General features: G+C 49.0%; 2 protein-coding genes across 2 annotated transcripts in view; one reads left to right on the top strand and one right to left on the bottom strand.

Moving 5' to 3' along the window:
* The window catches only part of atad5a (ATPase family AAA domain containing 5a), a 62,939-nt gene extending 49,772 nt beyond the window's left edge, over nucleotides 1-13,167 (top strand). Inside the window, exons 22-24 of the mRNA XM_070857934.1 lie at nucleotides 311-1,209; nucleotides 10,103-10,261; nucleotides 11,889-13,167. Coding sequence (XP_070714035.1) covers nucleotides 311-1,209; nucleotides 10,103-10,261; nucleotides 11,889-11,967 — 1,137 coding nt within the window. The 3' untranslated portion in view covers nucleotides 11,968-13,167. The remainder of the gene's footprint in view (nucleotides 1-310; nucleotides 1,210-10,102; nucleotides 10,262-11,888) is intronic.
* Nucleotides 13,168-18,593: 5,426 nt separating this feature from the next.
* Nucleotides 18,594-22,881, bottom strand: part of tefm (transcription elongation factor, mitochondrial) — a 12,440-nt gene continuing 8,152 nt past the window's right edge. The window contains exon 4 of the mRNA XM_070857933.1: nucleotides 18,594-20,965. Within this exon, the coding sequence (XP_070714034.1) occupies nucleotides 20,534-20,965 (432 nt within the window). The 3' untranslated portion in view covers nucleotides 18,594-20,533. The remainder of the gene's footprint in view (nucleotides 20,966-22,881) is intronic.

Below are 22,881 nucleotides of genomic sequence, written 5' to 3'. Positions count from 1 at the left end.
TCCCCATACCCCCTGACTCCCCTGTAGTTCAATATAAACCTCAGCTCTGCAGAATCATCATCTGCAATGCCAGGTGATACTCCATGGGAGTCAAATGTCCGGCTCTGGACAGACATCAGTGGAAGAAATAGTTTGGCTCATGCACCAATAGGCACAGCACACTTTAACTTGCTCAGAAGAGGTGTTTTTTGTAGAGCTTCTGTAATGAGAGCCGTGTGCAATGTAGGTTTTCTCTGCCACATTGAGAGACTTACAGCAGGTGCTCCAGTGACTGCTTTTAATGCTGTATACTTTGTGATTTGCCTTTCAGCGGGAGGTCGTTGCACTGGAGCAGTGGAGCAGTCAAGTGCAGATTCTCCTGGAGCTCCAGAGGAGGCGGCTAGACTTCCTATTCCATAATCTGGAGTTTCTCCTGCCTCTGCCTGTCCGAATCGTTCCTGACCCACAGGGGCCTGAAAAGCTCCTTGCAAAGGAGACTCGACCTTCCGTCTGCAATCCCGGACGGAGAGCTGGAAGAAAGGTTCGTGACGGCGACGAATCTGCCGACGCCAGCCCTGTAAAAGTCTCGGGCAGGATGAAGCTCCGCAGAAAAGCTGCCCTGTTCGACGACAGTGACTTGTTTGACGCGGAGCTGAACGAGAGTTGTGCCTCTGTGACCTTACCGAATGAAATTCCTACCTCATCGTCTGTCGCTGGTAAGGCGGCGGGAAGCCCCGCTGGCTCAGCGAGTGGGGGGAGTCCCTCCCAGAGCGAGGCCGGCCCCTCCAGAGTTACTGAAAAGGAGCCGAGGACTTTGGCGGCTCGGAAGCGTTGCGAGTTGGTGTCTTTGTGTCTGAGATCGCTGGCCGAGTTCGCGGACAGCGTCTCGTTCTTGGACTGCTGCCTCCACGGAGGCGCGGCGGAGAGCGAGGGTTCGTGCGGACAGAGCGGGTACCACTGGGCTGCCGCAGAGATTAAAAATGGCATGTTGGACGAGCGGAGGGTGGAGCCGGAGGACTGGTGGTCCTCCCACAGCTGCGGGGAGGCGAGAGCCACTGCCGAGGCCTTGAGCTGGAGGAAGTGTCGCTCGCAGATCGAGCGAGCCGTGGAATGTTCCGTCGCCGAGCGCGGAGGGCCCGGGAAGGACGCGATGGATGATCTCACCCTTCACCTTCCAAATCGCCAAAACAGCAAGGGCGCCTTCACGGAGCCTCTGCACTATCACACCAGGTATGTCTCCCAATTGTAACCAACGTTCGCGCTGAGCTGCACGGTGGTCTGCAGCTCCCGCGCAGGCTGCTCACCGGCTTTTACGCGGAAGAAAGCGCCCCGGCACAAACATTTAAACGGGCCGCGCAGCTCGTGAAAGGCAGCACACTGGGAGAAAACAATTCGAGGGAACATTGCTTATAATGGCTTTTAGTTCTTCACAATTAATTCACTGGGCTACAGCAGGACTCTTTATCACAGCCCCCTACCGCACATGCTCCCCCCACCCAATATATAAATGTGATGGGATATTTTGGAACTTGTTCCCCAGTCTGTTGCAATAAATCGCTATATAACTTTTACTGAGCAGCATGATGATGGTGGAGACTTGGTCAGTGTTGAATCTTTTAATTGCTGCTTGTTCTGGCATTCCTGTCTTCAACTGGGAAAAGACCTGCTACACAGCAAGCCACTATCTGATGGACCATGTGCATGGGACTCCCATTCGAGATCTTCTATCAGATACTCTGGAGTCTGCCCTGCTGCCTTTTTTCATGCTTCTGTTTCTACCCATTAGTTAATCACACGCTCTGTCTCGTGTGCCTTTTATTTCTTTGATTTAATAACGTAAGAAATAGGAGCAGGAGTAGGTCATACAGCCCCATTGAGCCGTCAATAAGATCATGGCTGAACTTTGACCTCAACTCCACTTTCCCGCCCTTTCCCCATATCCCTTGATCCCCTAGAGTCCAAAAATCTATTGATCTCACCCTTGAATATACTCAAAGACTCATCATCCGCAGCACTTCAGGGCAGAGAATTCCTAAGTGAAAAATTCCTCCTCTCCATCTTAAATGGCCGACCCCTTATCCTGCGACGATGCCCCCAAGTTTTCGACACTCAGCATCTACCCTGTCAATCCCCCTCAGAATCTATGTTTCATTGACCTCGCCTGCATCTCCCTTTGTCTCCTGCTATCACTCACCCATTTACCTGTCTCCCTGCTCTCCCCCCCAAGTATTTCCCAGGACGTTCTATTTCTTTCCCTGCGTTTCCTCTTCCCCGTTTTCCTTGTTCTGCTCCTAATCTAATATCTTCCAGGCCTGAGGGATTTCCCCTTTTTCTGTTTTTATTTTGTTGTAAGCAATCCCCTTACTTGCTCAGCTCGCCTCCTCGGCAGCCCGTCCGCTGGCTTAAACATTCACCCCCACCCCCAGCGGCCCGCCGTGTGTACTATCCACGGGATACACGGCAGAAAGCCACCCAGGCTTATTCGGTGGCACCTCCCGAACCCAGCACTTCCACTGGCTAGAAAGCCATGGGCAGCAGGTCCGCGGGATCACCAATCCCAGTCACGCACCATCCTGACTTGGATACAGATCAGCCACTCCTTCATCGTCGCTGACTCAAACTCCTGAAACTCTCAACTATAGGGGCACCGTACCTGCAGCAGTTCAAGGAGGCCTGCCACCACCTTCTCTGGGTAATTAGGGATGCGCAAAAACAAAGCTGGCATTGGCAGCGATGACCACATCCCGAGAGTCATTTTTTCTTCAAGTGTGGGCGCAGTGCCACTGATTGCCTGTTGGTGGTGCACTTGTGCTGTTAGAGATTTCTCAGCTACAACTTTAAACTATATAGCTCATTATATATAAAGGAAGATACATTTATAGAGCGCTTTTCACTACCTCCAGGGCGTTAAGTTAAGCAGAGTCAGCATGGTTTTATGAAGGGGAAATCATGTTTGACAAATTTTGTGTTTCATGTACAAGGACCCCCAGATCCCTCTGTACTGCAGCATTTTGTAGTCTCTCTCTATTTAAATAATAATTTGCTTTTTTATTCTTCCTACCAGAGTGGATAACCTCACATTTTCCCACATTATAGTCCATCTGCCAAATTTTTGCCCACTCACTTAACATAAGACCAGGACCGAATCTGTAATCTGGGCTAACATTCCTAAAGGAGCACTGCACTGTCAGAGGTGTTGGATGAGATGTTAAACCTCGCCGATTGACCTAAAAGTTCCCATGGCTTTATTCAAAGATGAGCTGGGGAGTTCTTCCCGGTGTCATGGCTAATATTTATCTCTCAATCAACATCACTAAAACCGATTATCTGGTCATTTATCACATTTACAACAGTGACTGCACTTTAAAAGTACTTTGTTGGCCGTGTGATGCTCTGCGGCCGTGACGTTGCCCAGTGAATGCAAGTTCCTCCCTTTTTCAAAACAAAAGTGGAAGTCGGAAAAGGATTTTCAGCAAACACTGCAGCTTCGTAGTGCCACAAATAGAATGGACTTGAATCACAATCTGGCATTTAGCAGTTGATGCTGGTTTCAGTGTTCTGTGGGGTGTTGTTTTCTTGGCCGACTTCTGCAAAATCTGTCTAACTTCCCGTGTAAGCGAGTGTGCAGAACTTCTGCCACCGAGATGATTATTTTTTAATTCCTGTTTCATAGTCAGACACTTTGTGAAAGTGTGTCATTGTTGGTCGAGACAGTGCGCTGACTTAAGGAAAAGGCACCGGCGTTTATTAATAACTGGCTAAAGAGAGAGCACTGGGAGGGGGGGGTTGGTAAAAATGGAGAGCTTGTGGCATGCAGTGTCCCAGGGGTCTCTGCTTGGATCCTCTTCGTCTTGATGTACATAAATGGCCTGGAATCTCCATATCAACGTAAACTGGTCAAAGGCACCAAGCTTGGGGCTGTAGATTTAGGAGTACGGGCAAGATTCTAGACTGAGGTTTAAATAGAGAACTGGATAGTGGATAGAGAACTGGTTGGCAGACAAGAACCAAAAAGTAGGAATAAACTGGTCCTTTTCAGAATGGCAGGCAGTGACTAGTAGAGTGCCGCAGGGTTCAGTGCTGGGACCCCAGCTCTTTACAATATACATTAATGATTTAGACGAAGGAATTGAATGTAATATCTCCAAGTTTGCAGATGACACTAGACTGGGTGGCTGTGTGAGCTGTGAGGAGGATGCTAAGAGGCTGCAGGGTGACTTGGACAGGTTAGATGAGTGGGCAAATGCATGGTAGATGCAGTATAATGTAGATAAATATGAAGTTATCCACTTTGGTGGTTAAAAACAGAAAGTCAGATTATTATCTATCGGAAAAGGGGAGGTGCAACGAGACCTGGGTGTCATGGTACATCAGTCATTGAAAGTTGGCATACAGGTACAGCAGGTGGTGAAGAAGGCAAATGGCATGTTGGCCTTCATAGCAAGAGGATTTGAGTACACGGGCAGGGAGGTCTTACTGCAGTTGTGCAGGGCCTTGGTGAGGGCTCACCTTGAATGTTGTGTACAGTTTTGGTCTCTTAATCTGAGGAAGAACGTTCTTGCTATTGAGGGAGTGCAGCGAAGGTTCACTAGACTGATTCCTGGGATGGCAGGACTGACATATGAAGAAAGACTGGATCGACTAGGCTTATATTCAATAGAATTTAGAAGAATGAGAGGGGATCTCATAGAAACATATAAAATTTTGACGGGATTGGACAGGTTAGATGCAGGAAGAATGTTCCCGATGTTGGGAAAGTCCAGAACCAGGGGTCACAGTCTAAGGATAAGGGGTAAGCTATTCAGGACTGAGATTAGGAGAAACTTCTTCACTCAGAGAATTGTGAACCTGTGGAATTCTCTACCGCAGAAAGTTGTTGAGGCCAGTTTGTTAGATATATTCAAAAATGAGTTAGATGTGGCCCTTAGGGCTAAAGGGATCAAGGGGTATGGAGAGAAAGCAGGAATGAGGTACTGAAGTTGCATGATCAGCCATGCTCTTATTGAATGGTGGTCAGGCTCGAAGGGCCGAATGGCCTACTCCTGCACCTATTTTCGATGTTTCTAAATCTTTGCTGAGCTTCGATGTGTGAAGTTCAGCACAGACAATTCAAAGGTATTGGAAATTTTTAAATATATACATGCCACAGGTGGAATAGAACATCCTGTGGGGGAAGTTGAAAAGACTTAAGGGGTTCACTGTGTCCAAACTAGTATCAGCTAGTCATAAACAAAACCAAACGGGATGCTGAGTTACATCGCCAAAGCAGACGGCTTCAAACCCCGCCCCTCCCCCCCACTATGAGTTCCTGCTGAAGATGTATAGTGCCCCACTTGGCCGACATTTGAAAGAAATAACTTCTCAGGACATCCCAAAGAGCTTTGCAACCAAAGAAATCCTTATTAAGTGTAGTCACTGCAGTGTCGGTAAATGTGACAGCCAATTAGTACACGGCAAGAATCCACAAACAACAATGAGCTTCATAACCTGGTAAATCGATTCTGGTGCTGGCCATTGAGGGATACATTTTGGCCAGGACACTGGAGAACTCTCCTGCTCACCTAATAATGCCATGGACTCATTTACGTTCACCTTAAAGGTTCAACATCTTGTCTGAAAGATGGTTCCTCTGACAGTGCGGCGCTCCCTCAGAACTGCCCCTCTGACAGTGGGGCGCTCCCTCAGTACCGGCCCCTCCGACTGCGGCGCTCGCTCAGCGCTGGCCCTCCGACAGTGCGGTGCTCCCTCAGCGCTGCCCCTCCGACAGTGCGGTGCTCCCTCAGCGCTGCCCCTCCGACAGTGCGGTGCTCCCTCAGCGCTGCCCCTCCGACAGTGCGGCGCTCCCTCAGTAGTGTTCCTTCCTCCTCCCCCTCCCCCCCCCCCCCCCCCCCCCCCCCCCCCCGGACAGTGCGGCGCTCCCTTAGCACTGTTCCTTCCCCCCCCCCCCCCCCGACAGTGCGGCGCTCCCTCAGCACTGCCCCTCCGACAGTGCGGCGCTCCCTCAGCACTGCCCCTCCGACAGTGCGGCGCTCCCTCAGCACTGCCCCTCCGACAGTGCGGCGCTCCCTCAGCACTGCCCCTCCGACAGTGCGGCGCTCCCTCAGCACTGCCCCTCCAACAGTGCGGCGCTCCCTCAGCACTGCCCCTCCGACAGTGCGGCGCTCCCTCAGCATTGCACTGGAGTGTCAACCTGGATTATGTGCTGAAGTCTTGGAGGGAGGTTTGAGCCCACATCTTCCTGACTCCAAGGTGAGGGTCTCACCGCTGAGCCAGTGACATTTTGTAGTGCACTGTGTATAGTTCAGTCAGTAAGGCCCCCAGCCCAGTCCCAGAAAGGGTGCAGAATAAACCAACGTCCCCATTGTCTGAGGCACGATTGACCAGGGCTGCACAGTCTCAGATGGAGCCTTGTATAAAAAATAGAGGAAGTAATCCCAAAATAGTACTGTCTGCTGTACCAGAGTGGCTCGGGAATAAGGTGTGCGTTGAAGATTTAGTATAGACACGGTGTTTTTTTACACACAGCCGAGAGAGAGTCCCAATAAGACTGTGCTTTAGCGCATTTGATTTTGTCCATCCAGGATACCGACCCCCCCCCCCCCCCGTTTTCCCATCGCATTAACGTTTCTGTGTGCCCTCGCACTGCCTTACGTAGGTTAACATTGTGATCTTGGGAGCTGCTCTTGCCCTTAAATCTATCCATTGTCATCTTGGTTTATTCGGTCGCAATCATGCTTGAGTCAGAAAGAAAGACTTGCATTTATATAATGCCTTTAATGACCACCGGTGTCTCAAAGCCTTTTACAGCCAATGACATACTTTTGAGGATGTAATTAGTAGAGTGGACATGGGAGAACCAGTGGATGTGGTGTATTTGGACTTTCAAAAGGCTTTTGACAAGGCCCCACACAAGAGATTGGTGAGCAAAGTTAAGGCACATGGTATTGGGGGTAATGTATTGACGTGGCTAGAGAACTGGTTGACAGACAGGAAGCAAAGATGGGAATAAACGGGTCCTTTTCAGGATGGCAGGCAGTGACTAGTGGGGTGCCGCAGGGTTCAAGTGCTGGGACCCCAGCTATTTACAATATACATTAATGATTTAGACGAAGGAATTGAATGTAATATCTCCAAGTTTGCAGATGACACTAAGTTGGGTGGCAGTGCGAGCTGCGAGGAGGATGCTAAGAAGCTGCAGGTGGCCTTGGACAGGTTAGGTGAGTGGGCAAATGCATGGCAGATGCAGTATAATGTGGATAAATGTGAGGTTATCCACTTTGGTGGCAAAAACAGGAAGGCAGATTATTATCTGAATGGTGACAGATTAGTAAAAGGGGAGGTGCAACGAACCTGGGTGTCATGGTACATCAGTCATTGAAGGTAGGCATGCAGGTACAGTAAGCAGTAAAGAAAGCAAATGACATGCTAGCCTTCATAGCGAGGGGATTTGAGTATAGGAGCAGGGACGTCTTGCTGCAATTGTACAGGCCTTGGTGAGACCACATCTTGAGTATTGTGTGCAGTTTTGGTCTCCTAATCTGAGGAAGGACATTCTTGCTATTGAGGAAGTGCAGCGAAGGTTCACCAGACTGATTCCCGGGATGGCAGGACTGACATACGAGGAAAGCCTGGATCGGCCAGACTTGTACTCACTGGAATTTAGAAGAATGAGAGGGGATCACATAGAAACTTATAAAATTCTGACTGGACAGGTTAGATGCAGGAAGAATGTTCCCAATGTTGGGGAAGTCCAGAACCACAGGTCACAGTCTAAAGATAAGGGGTAAATGATATAGGACCGAGATGAGGAGAAACTTTTTCACCCAGAGAGTTGTGAACCTGTGGAATTCTCTACCACAGAAAGGTTTTGAGTCCAGTTCGTTGGACATATTCAAAAGGGAGTTAGATGTAGTGGCCCTTACGGCTAAAGGGATCAGGGGGTATGGAGAGAAGGCAGGGGTGAGGTACTGAGGTTGCATGATCAGCCATGATCTTATTGAATGGTGCTGCAGGCTCGAAGGACCGAATGGCCTGCCCCTGCACCTATTTTCTATGCTTCTGAAGTGTAGTCACTGTTGTATTGTGGGAAACGTGGCGGCCAATTTGCACACAGCAAGATCCCACAAACAGCAATGTGATAATGACCAGATAATCTGTTTTAGTGATGTTGGTTGAGGGTAAATATTAGCCAGGGCACCAGGGATAACTCCCCTGCTCTTCTTTGAAATAGTGCCATGGGAACTTTTACGTCCACCTAAGAGAGCAGAGAGGGCCTCGGTTTAATGTTGCATCCAAAAGATGGCACCGCCAACAGTGCAGCGCTCCCTCGTGCTTACACTGGAGTGTCTGCCTAGATTTTTGTGCTCAAGTCACTGGAGTGGGACTTGAACCCACAACCTTCTGACTCGGAGGCGAGCGGGCTGCCCACTGAGCCACGGCTGGTCTCAATACAGCGGTATGGTGTATTGATGGATGCTACCTTTCAAATGTGATGTTGCACCAAAAACCCTCTCTGTCCCTTTGATTGTGGTGGATGTAAACTATACCAGAGCATTTGTCAAAGAAGAGCAGGGAAGTCCCACTGCCCTGGCTAACATTGTTCCCTTAACCTGCAGCACCAAAAGTAGATTAGCGAGTCGTTCATCTGATTTGCTGCCTGTGTGACCTTTCCAGATTGACGGCTGCCATTTGATAACCATCTATATAAATACAGTTTGCTTCCCATGACCTGCTTAACTTTGGGAGCACGGGTTATTACTGTGCATAAGTTTAGTTGAAATATTGTACAAGCACACCATAAATTGTCGGCTTCAAATTTCATAACTTCGCCCTTCGCCCCATAACTCTCAGTAGTGATGTTGAAAAAATTGCCTCTAATAACTTTTTGACATTTTGTCAGTGGCTGTCAGTGTGTGAGGCATTCAGTTTAAATTGTGTAATCCTTTATCTTGCTGTTTCCTGCTCTCCGTGTCCCAAACAACCCCAAGGTGCCCTAATAACCAGAAAATGTTTTCAGTAGCTGCTGTGGTGCTTTGGTATTAATCGAGCTTTGATCGAGAAGCTGGGGTCGTTCCCCCTGGAGCAGCGAAGGCTAAGGGGAGATTTGATAGAGGTGTTTAAAATCGTTTAGAAGAGCAAATAAAGCGAAACTCTTTCCGGTGGCTGAAGGGTCGGTAACCAGAGGGCACAGATTTAAGGTGATTGGCTAAAGAACCAGAGACCACATGAGGATAAACTTCTTGTGGCAACGAGTGGTTAGGATTTGGAATGTACTGCCTGACCGGGTGGTGCCATCAGGTTTAATAGTAGCCTTCAAAATGGAATTGGATAACTACTTGAAGGAGAAAAAAATTGCAGTGATATGGGAAAAGGGCGGGGGAGTGGGACTGACTGGATTGATCTTCGAAAGGGCCGCGCAGACTCGATGGGCCGAATGGCCGCCTCCTGTGCTGTACTATTCTATGAAACCTCCGAGCGTTTCATTCCAAGTACTTTGGAATAAGTTGCTGAGGCCATTGAAGCAAACAGTACAAAAAAGTTCAAGAGCCACATGCTGAAATTGCCTCTCACTCGTGCCTCTTACTTGCACGAGTGTTTGTGGCAGTGCTGTCATTTCAACCCTGCTGTCATTTGTCATCTTTCCAGACGTTTTGACTTTTTTAACTTTCGATGTAGTCAATAGAAGACTCGTTGGAGATCCTTGCTTCTTCCCCTTCCTCTCCCTCCGCAAGTGCACAGCCCTTCCCGTTTCACACTCGTGCTCAGGAACTCCCAACAAGAGAGCCTAACCTTCCGGGCTGAGGGGTTTAATCATCTCTCTATATTAACTGAAGCTGATCTTTGTGCCAAAGAATCGCATGTTGATTTGCTTAAGGCTCTTCCGTTCAGTACTGACGGCAGTAGTGAGATTGACATCATCATTTTGATATCCAGATGAAGCCCCTATGAGGGGAAGGGGTAGGGCTGTTTGGTCAAAGATGCAGTCATTAACACTAGCTTAAAATTTGAGCAGTGGTTGCACATTTAGGAGAAAATATATGCGACATCAATAGGGCCTTGAAGGTTTTTTTTTAAGGCTGGTCACAGATTAATGAAATGTGTGTGCGCGTTTCCTGTCTTTCAGCACTGCGTCTAAAAGGATCGAGGTGCTGAAAACGGTATTCTCCAGCAAGGCGTTTGTATGTCTGGGGAACAGGCGAGCAAATGCAGTGGAGTATCTGCCAGCTCTGCGCACTATCTGCAGGACCGAGAAACTGAAAGAACAGGGCAAACTAAAGCGCAGGTACGTTTCACCACAACTTTGTTTGCAGGTCATTTGCTTCAAATAAATCTCCACTAATGAAGCCCAAAGGAGCACGGATCCCTTTATCCACGCACAAAACCCCCACTGTAAGGCTTTCAGTTAAAATTATGTTCTCATTTTAGTTGGATAGAGTGCAGAGAACGAAAGCAATTTAACTTGATGCATGATTCAGTTTTGTGCTTTTTGTTGGTTTCATCTCCTCTCCTCTCTAGTTATTGATTCCTTCTTGACACCTGTGCATTCCACCTGCCCCTAAGTTTCACCTTGTTCTACTTGCTTGAGTTGGCTGACACCCATGTGTGAATGCCTGGGTGTGACCCATCCCTGCTCCTTTTTATTAGTTATCGAACTATCTTAATTCACCTTCACTCCACCACTAGTGACAAATCTATAATCACTAGTACTTCACCCTGGTGTCATACAGTTAAAATGTTCCACAGTCGTAAGCAGGGACAGAGCCTAGAACTGTGCTCCTGGGTGCTTTTCACTGTTGAATAGGCACAGTGTGACTGTTCCATACACCTGCCAATGGGATTTACTAAGATCCAACCAACAGCACTGACTATCTGTTCAGTAATTGAACTCAGGGTGGTATTTTCTTCAAGTGGGAGGCTGGTGTAATGACTAAGATGATTTGGGGTATTCGGGTTGCTGTATTGCAGTCAGTTTACATGGGCTTTGTCTCTACGCTTGGAGTGAGATACCGTGGCAAAAAGAGCAGGTCAGAGGCTGGGTATTCTGCGGCGAGTGTCTCACCTCCTGACTCCCCAAAGTCTTTCCACCATCTACAAGGCACAAGTCAGGAGTGTGATGGAACACTCTCCACTTTCCTGGATGAGTGCAGCTCTAACTCAAGCTCGCCACCATCCAGGACAAAGCAGCCTGCTAGATCGGCACCCCATCCACCACCTAAAACATTCACTCCCTCCACCACCGGCGCACCGTGGCTGCAGCAACTCGCCAAGGCTTCTTCGGCAGCACCTCCCAAACCCGCGACCTCTACCACCTAGAAGGACAAGGGCAGCAGGCGCATGGGAGCACCACCACCTCCACGTCTTCCCCCCCCCCCACCCCCCCGACCAAGTCACACATCATGCTGACTTGGAAATCTATCGCCTTTACTTCATTGTCGCTGGGTCAAAGTCCTGGAACTCCCTACTCACTCAGTTGGCTCACCAGCTTTTCCGTGGGGAAAAACTGCACACGCGTGTGGTAATTTGAATGGGCCACGCAGCCTCTTAAAGGGACTGCACCCCCCCCAAAAAAACGGTTAACATTGCTCCCGACCTAACAGCACTGTGGGAGCACCTTCGCCACACGGACTGCAGCGGTTTAAGAAGGCGGCTCACCACCACCTTCTCGAGCAATTAGGGATGGGCAATAAATGCCGGCCTTGCCAGCGACACCCACATCCTGTGAATTAATTTTTTTGTTAATGTACAACTGGGCTGAATCTGGTTATATGTTGGCCTTAATTAGGAATGTACACTGGCGAGATTCATGTCCACAGACGCTCGTCTAGCTGTTGACTGACCTGATGTGTATTTGTAATCTTTTTTTAAAATGTAAAATTTCAAACAGAAACCACCTGGTCTTATTTTTGCAGGTTCCTGCACTATTTGGATGGTGCACATATGGAGTTGCGTAAAAGCACTCTGGAAGCCCTTGCAGCCAATTTTCCATGAAGATCCTGACTAGATGCCAATACTTGTTGTACAGTGAATTACTGCACACTCGGAAAACGGACTGTTTCACGGGGAAATCTATTTCCCTGCGTCTTTTACTTGGTACTTGCTGTCCAGCGTGTATGTGTGTGTGTGTTTCGTGGAAACATTTGTTGTACAGTATAGTAAAGTGATGTGAAACTGTGTGTTGAGGAATGCTGGATTATCTTAATTTAATTACAGTGGAACAACTACATATCTGCTGTCTAAGAATGTAAAAATCCAATGCGTAATATTGAGTGTGTGTGGAGTCTATTTATAACACATATGGAGCAATAACTAACCACCTCCCCTCCTGTCCTGGTACCACTGGCTTCAGACGCCCTCTGTTACCTCGCCCAGGAATCCATGTGCCAGTCGGGGGTTGGTTGGGTGCTATTTGACTGTGTGGGGCATCGCAGCCAACCCCAATTCTGTGCTCACCTGACATTGGCACGCACACATTCCAGCGGGATAGCGGTGTGATTAGGAATCCTGACTGGTATATTTTCCCTATTGCCCTCCCCTCCTAGCTCCAGGACATCAAAGTGTGTCATTACATATTGTATAACAAAACAGTTTTGGTTTACTTATTATCTTCCTTCTTCATTGATTTTGCTCTTCTCATCCTTCCCTCCGCCCCCACCCTTCTCATCCTTCCCTTCCCCCCCACCCCCTCCCACTTTCAGCCTGAATGCTGGTTATAAATCTGTCACACGTTTTTATTTAAAAAGAGGGCTATTTACAGACTGTGATCAGACCAGTGTATTCCTCTCTGAGGGCTGACCCTAACCAGCTTGTGACCACCTCATTCTGACTGCATCATCAAGGGAAAATATTGTCTTAAATCATGAATGGCCACCATCCGTCCTCTTTGCCACAAAAGCTCTTTAATGTCACAATTTTATATTTCATGGGTATTGTAAAGGATGGTGTGGCCCTGTATTGTATAGTGTGACTGTACACCCCATCCGGTCATTGGATATGGAATCAAATAAATCAGAGTAATGCTGTTATTACTGCAAGCTCCAATATTATGTGCAGCAAAAGTTTATTTTTAATTTAAATTAAGCATTACTCAGTGAACTGTGTGTGTTGTACGCCGCAGTTCTTGTTGACTGTTTTTAATGCTGGAAGGGATTTGTAAAAGTTGCCTTGCTACTTTCTGACAAACAGGAAATATCTGGGGCAAAAATACATGATGAATCTTTTTTAAAAGTGACATTTCAGTCTTTTACAGGTGTGAATTTGGGTTTGTAGAACTGCCGTAGGATCCTGTCGATATCGTGCCTTGCATGTACTGCACGTGATACAGAATGTAGCCACCAGTCTATCGCAGCTGATCTCTGTGGAAAGGACCACTGTGGTATTCTTGCTTTAGGGAGGCGAGGGGACAGGTCTCCACAGGTTAACTGCATAGTCCCAGTCTCATTATAAAAAGGATATATAGGCGCTAGACAATGTGCAAAAAAAAATGTATGAGGATGATATCAGAATAGGGAATTATACCCATCAGGAAAGGGGAATGGGCTGGGCTTCTTTCAATAGAGGTTGAGGGGTGACCTGATAGAGCTCTTTATCAAACTCTTTCATAATTTTTAGAGTAGATGTAGCGATGTTTCCACTTGTAGGGAGTCCAGAACTAGGGCCACAAATATAAGATATTCACTAAATCTAACAGCGAATGTATGAGGAACTTTTTTATCCAAAGAGTTGGGAGAATATAGAACTCACTACCACGGAGTTGAGGCAAATAATGTATTTAAGGGGAAGCTGGATAAACACAAGAGAGAATGGAATAAAAGGATATGTTGATGGGATGAGATGAAGAGGGGTAGTTGGGGCTGGTGTGGAGCATAAACACCGGCTTGGGCCAGATGGTGCTGTAAATTATACGTAATCACTAAAACAGATTATCTGGTCATTATCACATTGCTGTTTAAGGGAGCTTGCTGTGCACAAATTAGCTGCTGCGTTTCCTACATGACAACAATGACTACATTTCATTGGCTGTAAAGTGCTTAGGGACATCCTGAGGTGGTGAAAGGCACAATATAAAATTCAAGTATTTATTTCAAGAAAGTGTCTAGATTGAAGTCTGACAACTCGTGTTACTTCAGACCCTGTTTATAATCTTTCTGCCAGTCTCTCATTCTTGTTGGAAAAGCCAAACAAACTAACTATAAACTCTCTTAACTCTGAATTTATTCCAGAGTATCTCTCTGGATAAGGTTTCAGTGTCTTGGGTTTTGGATAGTGCAGTGTAATACTGCACATAATTAAAATGCACAAGAGATTAACCAGTAGGGTGGAGTGTGTTTCATCAGATCTATAACCTGTTAGTCACCTGCAAATGTACTTCCAACTATTTGCCTCGAGCTTGGGCAGTTTGTCATTGAACCACAAGGCCTGGTTAATTTGTAATCTGCTCCCCTAATGCCTCAGTTAGTAAGAGCAAGGCGTGGACCTGGATCATCTAGACCAAGGAAGGTTGATCCAAAGTTTGTCTTAACTTGGGTGATCTCGGGTAGTGAGTAGTTTGGGGGTGGGGGGGGGGGGGGCATTTGATGGCTTGCCCCCAGTTACCTAGCCTGCAGTCTACTACTGATCTTCCACTTGGGTGAGGCAGTAGAAGTGATCTGGAACCGACAGATTTGTACCCCCGGCCACTGTTACCTCTAACTTTTTTTGGGAGGGCCACACAGCCCCTTTAACGGGCCGCTTGGCCCATTCAAAATTCCGCACCTGAGGTTTTTCCATTTGCAGGCCAGTGAGCCAGTGCTACACAGCTTAACGGGACCATTGCCCCCAGCACCTTCAGATTAATCAATACCTTTGAGAAGGGGATAAAATAAAAATATCTTTCTACCCACCTCCACATAGAAAATAGGTGCAGGAGTAGGCCCTTCGAGCCTGCACCACCATTCAATAAGATCATGGCTGATCACTCCCTCAGTACCCCTTTCCTGCTTTCTCTCCATATCCCTTGATCCCTTTAGCCGTAAGGGCCATATCTAACTCCCTCTTGAATATATCCAATGAACTGGCATCAACAACTCTCTGCGGCAGGGAATTCCACAGGTTAACAACTCTGAGTGAAGAAGTTTCTCCTCATCTCAGTCCTAAATGGCCTACACCTTATCCTAAGACTATGTCTCCTGGTTCTGGACTTTCCCAACATCGGGAACATTCTTCCCGCATCTAACCTGTCCAGTCCCGTCAGAATCTTATACGTTTCTATGAGATCCCCTCTCATCCTTCTAAACTCCAGTGTAAAAAGGCCCAGTTGATCCAGTCTCTCCTCATGTCAGTCCAGCCATCCTTGGAATCAGTCTGGTGAACCTTCGCTGCACTCCCTCAATAGCAAGAACGTCCTTCCTCAGATTAGAAGACCAAAACGGAACACAATATTCCAGGTGAGGTCTCACCAAGGCCCTGTACAACTGCAGTAAGACCTCCCTGCTCCTATACTCAAATCCCCTAGCTATGAAGGCCAACATACCATTTGCCTGCTTCACTGCCTGCTAACTTTCAATGACTGATGTACCATGACACCCAGGTCTCATTGCACCTCCCCTTTTCCTAATCTGCCGCCATTCAGATAATATTCTGCCTTTGTGTTTTTGGCCCCAAAGTGGATAACCTCACATTTATCCACATTATACTGCATCTGCCATGCATTTGCCCACACACCTAACCTGTCCAAGTCACCCTGCAGCTTCCTAGTGTCCCCCTCACAGCTCACACCGCCACCCAGTTTAGTGTCATCTGCAAACTTGGAGATATTACACTCAATTCCTTCATCTAAATCATTGATGTATATTGTAAAGAGCTGGGGTCCCAGCACTGAGCCCTGCGGCACTTCACTAGTCACTGCCTGCCATTCTGAAAAGGACCCGTTTATCCCGACTCTCTGCTTCCTATCTGCCAACCAGTTCTTTATCCACGTCAGTACATTACCCCCAATACCATGTGCTTTGATTTTGCACACCAATCTCTTGGGTGGGACCTTATCAAAAGCCTTTTGAAAGTCCAAATACACCACATCCACTGGTTCTCCCTTGTCCACTCTGCTAGTTACATTCTCAAAAAATTCTAGAAACATAGAAAATAGGTGCAGGAGTAGGCCATTCGGCCCTTCTAGCCTGCACCGCCATTCAATGAGTTCATGGCTGAACATGCAACTTCAGTACCCCATTCCTGCTTTCTCACCATACCCCATGATTCCCCTAGTAGTAAGGACTTCATCGAACTCCTTTTTGAATATATTTAGTGAATTGGCCTCAACAACTTTCTGTGGTAGAGAATTCCACAGGTTCACCACTCTCTGGGTGAAGAAATTCCTCCTCATCTCGGTCCTAAATGGCTTACCCCTTATCCTTAGACTGTGTCCCCTGGTTCTGGACTTCCCCTTTCATAAATCCATGCTGACTTGGACCAATCCTGTCACTGCTTTCCAAATGCGCTGCTATTTCATCCTTAATAATTGATTCCAACATTTTCCCCACTATTGATGTCAGGCTAACCAGTCTATAATTACCCGTTTTCTCTCTCCCTCCTTTTTTAAAAAGTGGTGTTACATTAGCTACTCTCCAGTCCATGGGAATTGATCCAGTCAATAGACTGTTGGAAAATGATCACCAATGCATCCACTATTTCTAGGGCCACTTCCTTAAGTACTCTGGGATGCACACTATCAGGCCCCGGGGATCTATCGGCCTTCAATCCCATCAATTTCCCTAACACAATTTCCCGCCCAATAAGGATTTCCTTCAATTCCTCCTTCTCACTAGACCCTCGGTCCCCTAGTACATCTGGAAGGTTATTTGTGTCTTCCTTCGTGAAGACAGAACCAAAGTATTTGTTCAACTGGTCTGCCATTTCTTTGTTCCCCATTATAAATTCACCTGAAGCTGACTGCAAGGGACCTACGTCTGTCTTCAGTAACCATTTTCTCTTCACATATCTATAGAAGCTTTTGCAGTCAGTTTTTATGTTCCCGGCAAGCTTCCTCTCATACTCTATTTTCCCCCTCCTAATTCAACCCTTTGTCCTCCTCTGCTGAATTCTACATTTCTCCCAGTCCTCAGGTTTGCTGCTTTTTCTGGCCAATTTATATGCCTCTTCCTTAGATTTAACACTATCCTTAATTTCCCTTGTTAGCCACGGTTGAGCCACCTTCCCAGTTTTATTTTTACTCCAGACAGGGATGTACAATTGTTGAAGTTCATCCATGTGATCTTTAAATGTTTTGCCATCGCCTATCCACAGCAATTATTAATTCAAAATTAAATTTGTGGCTGTGTTGTGCTGCAGTGATTATTCTCCCCTCCTGCCAAACAAAAGTACTGGACAGGCTGGGGCTCTTTGCTCTAGGAAAAAAAGCTCGAGAGGTGACCTGATGGAGGTCTTCAAGATTATGAAGGGTAGGCGATGAGAAAATGTTTCCACTTATGGGGAAATCCGTAACTCGGGGCTGTCAATATAATAAAATAGTCACTGCTAAATCCAATCGGGAATTTAGGAGAAATCTCTTTACCCACAGAGTGGTGAGAATGTGGAACTCGCTGCCACAGGGAGTGGTTGAGACGAATAGTATCGATGCATTTAAAGGGAAGTAAGGTAAGCACATGAGGGAGAAAGGAATATGGGGGGGAGGGGGAGGAGGCGAGTGGAGTGGAGCACAAACACCGGCATAGACCAGTTGTGCCGAATGGCCTGTTTCCATGCCGTGAATACTATGTAAACAGGTGTCTGATCGTAATGATGGGGTGGCCAATCACACTGCTGCTTGTGGGATCTTGCTGTGTTAAAAATGGCGGCTGTGTCCACCTATTCTGACTTCCTGCTGGGAAGTTTCTGAATGGTGCAAATTCTTTCTTGTTCCTTGTTATCTGTAGTGGTTTACTGGCATTATCTGCTTGGTATGTTGTACACTTCCTGACCAGAATGTGACCAAAATGTAACCAGCACTCATCGAAACTGCAGGGCAACAGTGTTTAACTAACTTCACACTTAGATTCTTATTCTCTGTGTAATGCAATACTTTAAATAGTATCCTGTATTTAAAAGATTTAATGGTGATTGGGTTGTGGGGGTGGGAGGCTTATCAGCGTCAGTCAGGAAGTATGGTCTCTGCTGAAAGCTAGCCAGATAATTAAGATGTCAGTTTACTGGAATCTGTGTCCATTTGTTTCTGGACTCCACCCAGTAAATTCACAGCGAGTGCTGCATTGTGTGTTCAGTCACTCGCGTTCATTCAAACACTGATGCTTCAGGTGTTAAAAGCATCTGCAAAGAAACGCCTTGTCCCCTGGGGGGGGGGGGGGGGGGGGGGGGTGTGGTGTCCCCCGACACGTGTCCCCTGGGGGAGAGGTGTCTGAGCTTGGCACTGCCAGTAACTACACGTCCAAGATTGTGAACTCACCAAGTCACCAAGTGAGGAGTTACAGGGGCAAACCCTGTCCGGTGTTGTACATTGATTGAAGAGTCAATCGAGCGAGCACTGCGGTGAAATTACATTCACAGCTTGCGCCATGATCCAGCCCACAATTGTCACTGATCAGAAGCCTTGGCTCAAATTCATTTACTAAAAAAGACAAAAGTAATTCCAGTGAAATCCTTTAATAATAAATAAACACAAGTCAGTCAGAACGGGATGAAAGGTCCAATCACCTCGCTTTACAATTGTTGCCAAAATTCTTTAAGGACTTGCATTTCTCCAGCTCTGGATGTCCCAAAGCGCTTTACAGCCAATGAAGAGTGTGTTCAAAGATCGCAGCAGATCAGCAGCAAAATCAAACCAGAAATCGTGGATGCAATACTGGTTCCAATGCAGGGTTTGTGTTTAAACCACATAACACAGTCCAGTCGGAGCACAAATCATCGCTTTTGTGGTTTGCACACTGAATTCAGGTTAATGTTAACATCTGAAGAAGACTGGTACAGACGTCAAGTGGGGGACCTGCCATATTTCTCCCCTCCTCTCCCGAAGGAACTAACTGACAACTGCTCAGCCACATTTCCACCAATTTGGAGCAGGAATCCTCCTCGATATCTCCCTCTGACGCAGCGCACTAAGACAAATTGCAGCGCCCCCAATCCCAACTCCAGACCCGGCTGGGATGCAGCACGGGCCGGGAATTGGACCCGTCGTCAGCTGTGGGCTGGTGGGTCCCCACCCGGGCTGCATGGCAACTGCCTGAACCCGGTGCGGATCGGGCCCTTGACAGCCGCGAGGTTAGCCGTGACCGTTCGGCCCGAGCAGCATTCCAGCCAAAGTTCAAGGGGCAAAAGTCAACGTCCAGCCCCGCCCACCCCAGTCCTGGGGGTGTGGACAGGAGGAGGCTTGGCTGTGAACCCACTTGCGGCCCAATATTGTGAGTGGACTTTGGGCTGACCAGCTGAAGAGGTTGGCTTAGCTTCAACTCTATGAAACACATTAAACCCGGACTGGTATCAGATCACTGCCCCCCCACTTCATCTTGAGGCAGCGGTGGCTCTCCATTATCCAACATCATGGGGAAGGCCATCAGGACAAAGAACAAGCCCTTTCCTCACCCAACAGCCACTGGACTGTGGATCCAGTGAGGGGGGGGGGGTCAATAGATAGTGAACAGAAACGGAACCCCCCCCCGACTGGTTTCTCCTCTCCCTGACCTTGGGCGTACTGAGGTCAATCACTGTATCCTGCTGCCCCCCCAACAGAAACTCATTAACAGAACACAGCAGGATTTCAACTCACGGCGTTGAGCTACAGACGAGACAGGCCCTATCAGTTACACCCGCACTCCCCCCTTCCCCACCCCCCGACTCGCTCACTCACACTTGAGCCTTAGGATCGCCACCCAGGAGCAGGAAAGATGCTGAACACTGTTCCTGAACAGCAACTGGCCAGAGACAGAGTTCTCCAGGTGTGCTGGGACCCAATATTTATCCCTCAATCAACATCACTAAAAACAGACCATCTGGTCATTATTTCACTGCTGTTTGCGGGAGCTTGCTGTGCGCAAATTGACTGCCGCGTTTCCCTACATTTCAACACTGACTGCATTAAGGTGGTAAAAGCCGCTATTTAAGTGGAAGTTTGTTGTTCTAAGACGTACCAAGGGCCCACCTGCTCCTACGTTACTGAAGCTGATGTGAACGGTTGGAGAAAGAAGAAGGGAATTGGTCCAAGAATCGCTGCGCATCAGGCTGAAGATCCTGATCGCTGCCGTTCGCATTATGCTCAGGTCTCTGCGCAGAATGGATTGCGATCATTGGCCTCAGTGCCCCTGTGTTTAGGAAGGGGAGGAAAGTTGGGGCTTGAATGGGCATTGGGAATTGGCTCGGTTGTGAAGCCTGCTGCAGTCGAAAAGCCCAGCCCGGCACTCACCATCTGGGCTGGTGCAGGAGCATAGCCCAGGTGCTGGGAGGTGACCAAAGCATCACACACCAGGGAAACTATCAGCGGGGAGCGACAAGAAAGGTTGACAACATGCCGAGAATGGATCCTTGAGATACTGGCACCGACAGGAGGAGTCCCCCGCCAATCGCGGCGTGACGATTAAGAATTGTTCAGCAGAAATTCGTAGAAAGCGACAGCCTGGAGCAACGCATCGCACATTTCCTCTCCCCGATCTGCACCTCCCTTCTGAAAGAGCCTCCTGTAGCGGGAGAGTGCGTCGCGGGGGAACAGCACCCGCGGGTGCTCCTGCGTCACCGAGTCCGCCATGAGCTGCTGGACCAGCTCCCTCCCGCTGGTCCGGGATTCTCCCACCATCAGCTCGAAGTGCTTGCCAACGGCAGTGCGCACGGCGCTCAGCACCCGGTGCTGCTGGTCCTCGGCAAAGTGCACCCCCAGCAGCCCGTGCAGCATGGCCTCGATAGTGCGCAGGTGCAGGGTGACGGGGAAAAGGTTGGTGTTCTGCACAGAGATGCCCGGCTTCTCCAAGATGAAGAAATCTGCTTTGGGGATTCTTGAGACGGCCAAGGAAATCTGCAAAAACAGAAAAGTAAGAATTTTATCGAAACCAGGGAAGGACCATTGAATCTTCCAGTACAGGAGGAGGCCATCAGTCCATTGCACAATTAATCTCACTCCCCCTGCTCTTTCCCTACAGCCCGGCACATCTTTCCTTTTCAAGTATTTATCCAATTCCCGTTTGAAAGTTACTATTGAATCTGCTCCCAGCGCCCTGTCAGGCAGCGCGTTCCCGATCACAACAACTCGCTGCGTAAAATAATTTCTCATTTCCCCACCCCGGTTCTTTTGCCACTTGTCCAAAATCCGTGCCCTCCGGCCAGTGACCCCCATCTACTCATATACCTTCTCTCGAGCTCAAGACTAATCGGGAAGCTGCAAGTGGAAAAGTTCACAGATCCCTGGGACGTGATCCAGCCTGTTTCTGACCCCGCTCTGATCCGTAGGAGGGAGCATCGCTGCGCTACTGCCTGGCTCGAAAGTGGCACTAAATGTGGCAGAGCTGCCAAAAGCTGGCAAGGCACCGCACCCCATACTAACCTGTGCCGTGACGGAGAGCCAATGAGCGGAGGCCACGCATCTCTCCTCCTCAGTCACTGCAGGTTCAGAGGAACAGGAGGCCATTCAGCCCCTCGATCCTGTCCCGCCATTCAATTAGATCACGGCTGATCTGCATCTTAACTCCATTTACCTACCTTGGCTCCATAACCCTTAATACCCTTGCTCAAAAAACATTAGCAATCTCAGTTTGGAAATTTTCAATTGACCCTCAGCCTCAATAGCATTTCACCTCAACAGAATTCTCCCAACCTTTCTTCTTGTCCCTCCTCACTTACGTTTCCCTGGTGTGATGCTTTGGTCATCTTCCAGTATTTCACCCACGGAGCCGTTGCTCGTGCACGAGCCCGGATAGTGAGTGTTGGGCCAGTTATCCGACTGCAGCGGGCTTCATAACCAAGCCCAATCCTGACACCCATCCAAGCCCCCGACGTTCTCCCCCCTTCCTGAACCCTTTGTGTGAAGAAATGCTTCCCGACATCCCCCTTGTTCTGGACTCGTCAATCACCAGCGTTACCAACAGCATTCCCTCGAAGCTGCGCAGCAATCTGGAGGGCCCCACGCAGGACGCTCAGAAGGGTCGCCCGGATACTCAATGGGAATTGCACACCTGCCTGGAACAGCGCAGTGGGAGTCCGGGAACAACTGTGTGAGTTGGGGGGGGGGGGAAGAGGAGGGAGTAGAGCGTGGGGGGGGGTGGGGGGAGAGAGAGAGAGGGTGGGGGTGGGGGAAAAGAGAGGGGGTGGGAGAGAGGGGTGGGGTGTGGGAGAGAGGGGTGGGGTGTGGGAGAGAGGGGTGGGTGTGGGGGGAAGAGGGGTGGGGGTGGGGGGAAGAGGGGTGGGGTGGGGGGAAGAGGGGTGGGGTGGGGGGAAGAGGGGTGGGGTGGGGGGAAGAGGGGTGGGGTGGGGGAAGAGGGGTGGGGTGGGGGGAAGAGGGGTGGGGTGGGGGGAAGAGGGGTGGGGTGGGGGGAAGAGGGGTGGGGGTGGGGGGAAGAGGGGTGGGGTGGGGGGAAGAGGGGTGGGGTGGGGGAAGAGGGGTGGGGTGGGGGGAAGAGGGGTGGGGGGGGGGGGGTGGGGGAAGAGGGGTGGGGTAGGGGGAAGAGGGGTGGGGTGGGGGAAAGAGAGGGTGGGGTGGGGGGAAAGAGAGGGGTGGGGTGGGGGGAAAGAGAGGGGTGGGGTGGGGGGACAGAGAGGGGTGGGGTGGGGGGAAAGAGGGGGGTGGGGGGGGAAAGAGAGGGGTGGGGGGGGGGGAAAGAGAGGGGTGGGGCGGGGGAAGAAGAGAGGGGTCGGGGGGGGGGGAAGAGAGGGGTGGGGGGTGGGAAAGAGAGGGGTGGGGTGGGGGGAAAGAGAGGGGTGGGGGGTGGGGGGAAAGAG

The sequence above is a fragment of the Pristiophorus japonicus genome, chromosome 16 (assembly GCF_044704955.1).
Source record: "Pristiophorus japonicus isolate sPriJap1 chromosome 16, sPriJap1.hap1, whole genome shotgun sequence".
Taxonomy (NCBI): domain Eukaryota; kingdom Metazoa; phylum Chordata; class Chondrichthyes; family Pristiophoridae; genus Pristiophorus; species Pristiophorus japonicus.
Note: the sequence above shows the minus strand (reverse complement) of the source record. Positions and strands in the feature narration are given on the sequence as shown.